The sequence below is a fragment of the Limulus polyphemus genome, unplaced genomic scaffold, assembly GCF_000517525.1.
Source record: "Limulus polyphemus unplaced genomic scaffold, Limulus_polyphemus-2.1.2 Scaffold6214, whole genome shotgun sequence".
Classification (NCBI taxonomy): Eukaryota; Metazoa; Arthropoda; class Merostomata; order Xiphosura; family Limulidae; genus Limulus; species Limulus polyphemus.
Window position 1 is genome coordinate 31279 of NW_013671824.1, and position 10457 is coordinate 41735.

Genomic DNA, 10457 nt, shown 5'->3' on the forward strand with positions numbered 1-10457 from the left:
TTCGGTAAAATCGTTCTAATAACTCAACACACACATTATAATCTTCTGTAAAACAAAGCCTTACCGTCACTAACATTACAATCTTCTTTCACAGACGTTCGGTAAAATCGTTCTAATAACTCAACACACACATTATAATCTTCTGTAAAACAAAGTCTTACCATCACTAACGTTACAATCTTCTTTCACAGACGTTCGGTAAAATCGTAGCCTCAGTCTCTTTGCCAAATCATCAGCTTCTTCCCTGTCAATGTTTGAAAACTGCAGTTAATAATTTATTGTTTTGACATATAAATACACCATTTATTTATCTTGAAACATTTCATCTGTTTCAGAATCATGTGAAAAGCTACACTAGGGCTACCTGTACACGGCCATAATTTTGAATTGATATATTTAAGCAAACAGCTACAAAATTGTGGAAACTGATTGTCGCTCTTATAACACCCACAGCCCCAAAATGCAGAGCATGTTTTTCATGTAATAAATTTTGAACAATGACTCCTGTGGTTCACAGTCCAGGAATGCTAACCACTAGCCAAGTCTTGTAACATATACAAAAAATATTCTAAAACATTTGGTCTGGAAATTAAATCCTACACTGGAAAAATTCTAATGGAAATGATCAAATAAATGCCTTTTTCCAAGTATTTGTTCAAACAGGAGGAATATTAAAACTTGTTTAAAACACTTAAGCTGTATAAAACTTAAGAAAATATTACTTGAAAATATATTAACCCAAATAAAAGCTAAATACAAGAAGTCAGATTTCAGTAACTGCTGTAGAAGAGATTGTAGTTTTTCTTTAAAGTGTGAAACATTTCACGCAAGTATTTAATTTTTTGTTGTGCAGCCATTACAAATTAAAGTTGTTTTTATTATTCTGATGTTCGAATAGTTTGAATCCAAACTATTGTGTTAGCCTTCTGTAAATCATGATTGGTAAATCAGGCTTCATTACGTTTATAACTCGTTGTTTGTATATCCACACATGTATGATCCAGTCAGTATAAACATTATCGCTTACCTCGTTACCAGAGCCTCATCTACCAAATCAATCTTGTTCTGAACTAATGCCATATGTATAGTTCCACATTCATTCTCAACCTAAAGTTAAAGAAAATATAATCGTATACATGAACACAACCTATTACGATAAAACTCAATCCTATTTTAAATCATAACTTAAGAACTATTTTAATGCACAAAAAGTTTTTTCAGTATGTTAAATCCCAGAGTTTAAAAGTTCTGGCAGACATCTGGTCCAAAAGTGATTGAAAATTGAGTGGAACAACTCAGATTTTGGTGGACCGAACAATAAAATTGGTATTACATAATTTTTTTTGTTTTAATAAGCGATGATAATCATCAGATTGCAACCTGATTAGAGTAATAACATAGAATACTTTAAAAAACAACAACAACACAGTTCAATTCAGATGTTGATTGTATTCATATTCTCTCTGAACTCAAACCAACACAACCTCTTCCACTTCAGTGTTAGTATCTGTATCATTGTCTGCATCATCATTGTTCAACTTGGCAGATATAGGCATCAAAACATCAGAAATAGTCGTCTTCTATGCAGGTGTTAAAATTCTTTGTTCCTCCACTAATGAAGAGGTGGCCAGAGTGCTTGCTTCAGTTTTCTACTGAAGGATTGCCGAAGATCCCAATACAAGTAGTGTACTTCATAACACCTTGCTCTTTGTCAAAAGTAAGCCACGTTTCTCAGACCCTTTTATCAACTTTCTCATAGCTTCATAAATTTTCTGTTTTTCTTTACTGACATTACCATCCTTTGCTGGCAAAGATTTTCTGTTTTTCTTTACTGACATTACCATCCTTTGCTGGCAAAGATTTTCTGTTTTTCTTTACCGACGTTACCATCCTTTGCTGGCAAAGATTTTCTTTGTACATCCGGCTTTGCCCCGGCAGTGTATTTAATTGGCCATGTTGCCATTTGTAATCAATAGAATACCTAGTAAGTTTTCTTAAGGAGAATCTCACTGGCTGCATTAAAAGTCATCAGCTAACCAGGGGAAAATTTAACATTAATATCTATATATATATAGAAAGAAAAAGCACGTACTGCAGTCTCGGGGTAAATTCTCCTCAAGAATCTTCTAAAAATGACTGTGAAAATTACAGAAACTTAACTTATTCTAGTGAAATTATGGTAAGTCTACTTGAAAATATGCTGGACTGAAGGTCCAACAGTACTAAAAGACATGTCGGACTGAAGGTCCAACAGTACTAAAAGACATGTCGGACTGAAGGTCCAACAGTACTAAAAGACATGTCGGACTGAAGGTCCAACAGTACTAAAAGACATGTCGGACTGAAGGTACAACAGTACTAAAAGACATGTCGGACTGTGAGAATTTCTGACCTGATGTCCGAGAGGATTGAGAGATTTGTGAAACTCTGAAATTCTGTTCCAGACTCAAGTTTTCTAGACTTACTAATACATTCTATTTGTCAAATTTCCTGCAGCTCCCAATATTAATAAAGCTGAGAATCCTGCTGAGTTAACAACAACATAACGAGCTGAGAATCCTACTAAGTTAAGAACATTATAACAAGCTGAGTTAAGAACATTATAACAAGCTGAGAATTCTGTTGAGTTAAGAACATCAAAACAAGCTGAGAATCCTACTAAGTTAAGAACATAACAAGCTGAGAATCCTACTAAGTTAAGAACATCATAACAAGCTGAGAATCCTACTAAGTTAAGAACATCATAACAAGCTGAGAATCCTACTAAGTTAAGAACATAAGCTGAGAATCCTACTAAGTTAAGAACATAAGCTGAGAATCCTACTAAGTTAAGAACATAAGCTGAGAATCCTACTAAGTTAAGAACATCATAACGAGCTGAGAATCCTACTAAGTTAAGAACATCATAACGAGCTGAGAATCCTATTAAGTTAAGAACATCATAACAAGCTGAGAATCTTACTAAGTTAAGAACATTATAACAAGCTGAGAATCCTAGTAAGTTAAGGACATCATAACAGTTTCCCCATTTTTGTTGTCAGTTTAGTTTTGAAAATATAAAATTAACAAACTCAAGTAAAATGCCCATTGTTAAATTAATTCTATAAAAGGGTTCATAAAAAAAAACATTGATTTCAGGACCCATACTCAAACTTTAACTGAACTCTCTTAAAGGGTTCTTACACACAAAAGATTCCATGACTTTTCCCGGGACCAAAACTTAAATTTCCACAACTTTCGTATCCTGACACACAAGATAAATCTTTCATTTTCCCTGGAATTTTAACAAATGTGTCCACCAGGGAAAACTGCAATAGCCTCGGGTTATTCAAGCCACAAGATTCACACTAGTTAATAAACCCAATTACAATAACCAAAATAATTACTATTTTAAATTAAATTAATTAATTCATGCATGTTTCATCAAAACTAAAATTTCAGGATTTTTATAGAATAGCAATTTATCCAAAATTTCCAGTTCTGAAATTTTTTAGATTTTTCCATGACTTTTCCACAAGTTCAAGGACTTATGTGAATCCCATCTGAACCATGCTTGGACAATTGTTCATACAATATCCAGAACTTTGCATTTTCTTTTTCTTTATATAAATTCCACAATAGTTTTATCTTTAACATAAAATAAATACTTTACCCATTATTTTATAAGCAGCAAAATATATATTTTGGCACTTTAAAGCAACTTTAAGATGCCAGGACAAATTATAATAAAAAAAACAGAGAAATATCTAGATATCTTTCTATAAATGCTATCCAAAACCTAAGTCTTGTCAACTCACCTTACTTTTCCACGATTCAACAGCCTTAAAGGAGTCTCTGTCAACCGTTGAGAACACCAAAACGCATGCCTGAGCACCTGACACAGAGAAACAGATATTTAAAGTGCATCTGAAAATTACTATTAATAAACTTCATAGTTCTGATACATTTCTTGTATACAAGTTTTCAGTGTTACTTAAGGACTATTAAACTGATCGTTTTGCAATTTTCTGATAAGTCTAAAATGTGCTAGCTAAGCTGATTCATTTTGTGATTATTTGATAGTTTGATTGATTTTCTTAAAACATCAGTCCACTCGGACAATCTGTCATAAGGTTCTAGTGTCTTGTTGTTTTTGTGTTTATGAGATTTCTGGTATCATATCGCACCGATCCGATCATCTACGTCATAACACATCTGATCACCTATAATATCACACTGACCTGATCATTTATGTCATACCACATCAACACTGTCGATCAAATCCCATGTATTCTATGACCAAAACTAGTCACATTGTTCATATCACACCGATCCGATCATCTATATCATAACACATTGATCTGATCACCTATAATATCCCACTGACCTGATCATTTATGTCATACCACATCAACACTGTTGATCAAATCCCATGTATTCTTTTACATGACCAAAACTAGTCACATTGTTTTTCTAATTATTTACTTGTGAACGTTTCTTGTTATTGTAATAAAGTTTATTAATGTAATATAAAATGTTACTCGTATTGTTTTTATTCATTTTTACCACGGTAATAGGCTTTAGTGATGGCATCAAACTCTTCCTGGCCAGCTGTGTCCCATAACATGAGTCTCACGTCCTCACAGTCAACTCTGCCAAAAGTACAAGATATTAGTGAAAACCTACTTCTATGAAATACTTATTAACAAAATACTAGCAGACTCTGACTCTCTTTACACCAATGCCATGTTATGTTCTTGTTTCAAGCTTTCTTGAATAACATATTAACTGTTAGTTTTTAATGAAGAATCACACTTTTTGTTACATAAACAGAGCACTTACATTCTAATTAGGCTTTTAGAAACACACAACGTTTTTTTTCTCACCAAGTTACTACAACAAATATACAAAACTTCAAACCAAAATAAGATGCTTTATATCATTTTTAAATAAAACAAGTCTCTATCTTCACTAATCAAAATCCACTAACTGTAATTTGCTGTTGAAAATTTTATACATTAGCAACTATTTGGAACCCGTAAATATTTCTTCACGCCCTTTGGAGCAGATGATTCCTAAACGATATTATACCTAAAACGGTGGTGGAACTCTTACATTCATACATTTCTTATCAACAGAGTATCATAATGAAAGATGCAGATATCTGTTGTCTATGGAAAAACTACCACTTAATATTTAACTTTGATATTTAGAATCACTAAGATTGTATCTCCATTTTATACAGCAATATTATCTTATCTTACAGTTGCTTAACCATATTTCAGTGTCTAAAATCAAACACAAACAACAGTTCTATTGCTTGTTAGTGGCAGCTTTATCAAAACAATCTTTACGTTCCACATTCTTATCAATCTTTAGAGAATCAAGTAAACACGATCTCTATCAAAATACCTTGTCCAAACTTTGATATGAGTGACGGTACAATTAAGTGATACACAGATAAGTACAATAGAACAGTCTTTGAAATACCTCCTTCTTAGAGTCCAACAGTTTAATATTTAATCAGACGTAAAAGTAACTAAAGGATTCCTATATATTTACACTCACTCAATCTGTCTTTCAAGAAAGTCCACACCAATAGTTTTTTTGTAATCATTAGTAAATATTCCCTTACAATATCTCTGAATCATGCTCGACTTGCCCACAGCTCCATTCCCAACGACGACAACCTTGAAAGAAAACCAACACAATATGTAAATATTATTACGTCCATATCCGTAAGTGTTATAAAATATGTATACTCATACACAGGTAGATTACTGATTTATGTTCCAGTTACGGCTGTTTCACATTTTACAATCATGTCACTGCATTACATTTTATAATATCAGATTGTTAAATACAAACTTCTGTACTGTGAATGTAATTTAAACAACTGGAAGACATCCTACATTCACAGTACAGAAGTTTGTATTTAAACAACTGGAAGACATCCATTTAAAGAACTGGAAGACATTGTACATTCAAAACACAGAAGTTTGTACAAACTTCTGTACTGTGAATGTAGGATGTCTTCCAGTTGTTTAAATACAAACTTCTGTACTGTGAATGTACGATGTCTTCCAGTTGTCTAAATACAAACTTCTGTACTGTGAATGTAGGATGTCTTCCAGTTGTTTAAATACAAACTTCTGTACTGTGAATGAAGGATGTCTTCCAGTTCTTTAAATACAAACTTCTGTACTGTGAATGTAGGATGTCTTCCAGTTGTTTAAATACAAACTCCTGTACTGTGAATGAAGGATGTCTTCCAGTTCTTTAAATACAAACTTCTGTACTGTGAATGTAGGATGTCTTCCAGTTGTCTAAATACAAACTTCTGTACTGTGAATGTAGGATGTCTTCCAGTTGTTTAAATACAAACTTCTGTACTGTGAATGTAGGATGTCTTCCAGTTGTTTAAATACAAACTTCTGTACTGTGAATGTAGGATGTCTTCCAGTTGTTTAAATACAAACTTCTGTACTGTGAATCTAAGATGTCTTCCAGTTGTTTAAATACAAACTTCTGTACTGTGAATGTAAGATGTCTTCCAGTTGTTTAAATACAAACTTCTGTACTGTGAATGTAGGATGTCTTCCAGTTGTTTAAATACAAACTTCTGTACTGTGAATGTAGGATGTCTTCCAGTTGTATAAATACAAACTTCTGTACTGTGAATGTAGGATGTCTTCCAGTTGTTTAAATACAAACTTCTGTATTGTGAATGTAGGTTGTCTTCCAGTTGTCTAAATACAAACTTCTGTATTGTGAATGTAGGATGTCTTCCAGTTGTTTAAATACAAACTTCTGTATTGTGAATGTAGGATGTCTTCCAGTTGTTTAAATACAAACTTCTGTATTGTGAATGTAGGTTGTCTTCCAGTTGTCTAAATACAAACTTCTGTATTGTGAATGTAGGTTGTCTTCCTGTTGTTTAAATACAAACTTCTGTACTGTGAATGTAAGATGTCTTCCAGTTGTTTAAATACAAACTTCTGTATAGTGAATGTAGGATGTCTTCCAGTTGTTTAAATACAAACTTCTGTACTCAACAAGACAATAACATATTTCACACCAAAAGTAAAATGAAAGTCAGAAATACTTACCTTAATAGCTATTTCCACATCCTCTTCTTTCATGATTATTTTTGCACGTTAGTTGAATCTAAAGGTTTTGTTTGGCTACAAGATATGTAGTTAACCATGAGATTCTGTAAAAGTTTCTAGTGTTGTTTAACAACTTTCTTCCAGAATGGTTAATTTATTTTGAAAACATCAATTCTTCTCTTATTCAAGTTTATTTTTTTTCTGATTTTCAGCAATATCTAACTACAACAAATACCCAAATTTTCTCAAACTTGATTTCTCTTCATTTCTGTTCATTAGTTTAATTCACTGTTACCCTGAAAAACAAAAAAAAAAATTTTTTTTAATCAGAAATGACAAAATAAATTAAGATTTATCTGCTAAGAGCACTTAAATTTCTATTTAATAAAAAATCACTAAAAACACCAAGTTTAATGTAAGGTGACCATATTTTGTTATCCAAAACCAGGAACATTTGTACCAAAAGTTTACCTACAGTCACCATATTTCCAGGTTCAGGTGGTAACAGAGAAACTTTCTGTTTTAGTGCCAATCATGTTTTTCTCATGAATATCTGTTATAGGATTTTATTGTTCTTTGACAAATTGATAATGAAAACCAGCCAAGTACTGATTTCATATGTATTTTTACTTCAGAGTTAACAATAATATCAGAAATGAAACTAAAGGATTTTCAGTGATTTTTTTAACATGAGACGCTTTCGGTGACAGCATTCCTCATATGCAGACATTTGGTCACCATATTGAGAGAAAACATCAAACATGACGATATATTTGGTATGGCACGTTAAAAAAGTTGTAGTTTGATACTGTATCAATAAATTGATCTCTAAGTTTGGGATGATCTGACCTACCTATACTTTCACATGTCCTTCAAGTAATGTACTTCCTAATAAATAAAGTTGTAGCTGAAATTAACAATAAAAACTATATAATAACAGCTTAGAAGTTATCTAAAAAAAAATCAAGAATAAACCCTAAATTTACAAAAATACACCTTTATGTCAGAACCAGTACGATCATTCGAGCAAATTTCAGCCTCGTCACTCAGATCAGAGGGGAAAACTAACAAGCATTCATTTCTCAAGCACTTCTACTTCAAAATGACACTTTCAGATATACATATATATATGACTTTGTTATATTACCTACACACGTAATCATACATTGCTCATTATAAATTAGACATTATTATTTAAAGAGTATAATGTAAAGAATATATTACTGTAACAAAATTACTTACAGATGTACATCTTATATCTGATTATAAAATAACTGTATAAAGTTTGTTTCTTCACTATAAAAATGTTACCATGATAGTACTCAAAAGTTCAACCACAACACTCAGTTTCTGTGACAAAAAAAAAGGAGTTTAATAGTTTGGAATTATATTCAAAGAAGTTCAGATGTTTAAAATTATTAGAAGCAATGACAATCTGTCTAGGAATGGCCTGCTTTTGTGATTTACTGAAATTATGAAGTTTAAAATTAGGAGTAACAAGTTTTCTTTATGAGTTTAAAAGTTGTTTAATTAGTTGGCCTGATGAAGTGGTGAATGCTGTTACTAGTGTTAGTGTATTTTCTAAATGTAAGGAGAAGATCTGCTTTTAGTTGTTTTGATCAAATAGTCTTAGGAATAAACGTCAGAGCAAGATGACCTAAAATAAATACACAAAAGTCAAATCATCATAAGTTAAGTGGTTTAGAAAAAAAGAAATTAATCATTTTAGTAAAATAAAATTTTCTCTCACTGTTATAAATACAACTCTGATTATAATATTTGTAACATATAGCAAACAGCACAAAATATCCTAGGACAGTGACACACATTGAAATTAAAATGTTGATTGGTCTGCCATTCTTAGAAATGAAGTTAAAACTACTTAGAACTTTATTAGAACTCAGATTAGAAGCAAATTCCAAAATGGGAGTAAAATTACAAAGTTTATTTTTAAACATATCCTTAAGTTTAGACTTTAGGCAGAAGTTATATGTCTCACTATCTCATATTTTGTATCTCATGAGTTTAGGTTATTATCACATGCATTTGATTTAACAATTTTAATATTTCCCGTCGTCCATATGTATCATAACGTTATGCCTACATCAGGTATCAGTATCACTGTAAATTGTAATATTACGTCTACGGTCTAGTTCGAACAATAACTTCTAGAAGTTTGGGATAAAACTAAAAAGTTAAATCAAATTTTAAATGTAAGACTTCAGACTCCAAGTATATGTCTAAGTACGACTAAAAATAACAGTGACTGAGTGTAGCTTCAAACACTAATTTTAATGAGTAATTTTCAGAACTGGTCAATAGTATTATTAGTATTACCATATATCAGTCAATCATCGTCATACCATAATAACAAGTTGAACACGTAATAATTATTTTAAGGTTAAACTCATAGTTATACGTTACACTGTTACTGTTAGACTCTTGACTGATCAACAGTTAGTCTTATATGAGCCAATACATCAGCATTACAAAAAAAATGAAAATTGAAGTGCCTGCAATAAACTCCAGCTTATGAAATTCAAAGAGAAAAAGATTACCTACATTTCAACGTACAGAAAAAGTAACCTACCGGTAACTAAAAACGTCAATCGAACAAATAACTCGTCAGCCACTCACATTGTTCAAAATGTGTTGAGAATACAACTTCGTCACGTCGTTCGAAAACTTATGAAAGGAAAAAAGAGTCAAAACTTATTTAATGAATAATTTTGGTAGGTCTTAAACACAAATGTTTTTTTTTTCAAATTTCTTTTTTGTTTCTATTTTTACAAAACTCATGTTTACTATCCTAAAAACTGTAGAAATGCTAATATACATTGGAGTAAGTTAAATATAAAGATGTGGTATTAAAAGGATTTCAAAGGTTGTTTGAAATATCGGTGTAGAATCTAAGTTATTTTGTAGCTGATAAGAAATTTTTGGCTAAATCAAAGTTATCAAAATTAAGCGTGTATATCCATTTTTACAACAGGTTCCGAAACATTTTAAGTATCCAAGTGTTTTTGGAAGACGCTCGGGTTATTGGGTTTCTTTTCTTAAACTAACTTTTTTTCTCTTGATCCTGCGTGCTTTTGGTTATCATGAGCGTTCAATTTGAAGAACGGTATCGTATACATACGTACGTACATTTTACAAACACATTATTTCGTGTTATTATTTTCAATTCATTGTAATCGGCAAACATATGAATATTCTTTAAGTTAGTTGAAGAATGTTTAAAATTATACGGCCTGAAAGCAGTTGGAAAATATTAACCCTGTGGTTTTAGTAACATACTGTTGCGTCATCGAGTCACATGACTACTGTGACGCAACGTTTCTAGAACTATCATGTACTTTGGGGAATGTT

The 10457-nt window shown here is 31.7% G+C and overlaps 1 protein-coding gene across 2 annotated transcripts in view; it reads right to left on the bottom strand.

The window, feature by feature from the left end:
• The window catches only part of LOC106473485 (ras-related protein Rab-23-like), a 14783-nt gene extending 5055 nt beyond the window's left edge, over nt 1-9728 (bottom strand). Inside the window, exons 1-7 of one of the 2 annotated variants that reach the window (XM_013934167.2) lie at nt 9679-9728; nt 7089-7384; nt 5548-5669; nt 4546-4631; nt 3798-3874; nt 1028-1107; nt 162-244 (exon numbers count right to left, since the gene is read on the bottom strand). In XM_013934167.2, the coding sequence (XP_013789621.2) occupies nt 162-244; nt 1028-1107; nt 3798-3874; nt 4546-4631; nt 5548-5669; nt 7089-7121 (481 nt within the window). In that variant the 5' untranslated portion in view covers nt 7122-7384; nt 9679-9728. Of the gene's footprint in view, nt 1-161; nt 245-1027; nt 1108-3797; nt 3875-4545; nt 4632-5547; nt 5670-7088; nt 7385-9425; nt 9539-9678 lie in introns of those variants that run through there. The other variant, XM_022401908.1, reaches the window with a different exon arrangement.
• Between the last annotated feature and the right edge of the window lie 729 nt (nt 9729-10457).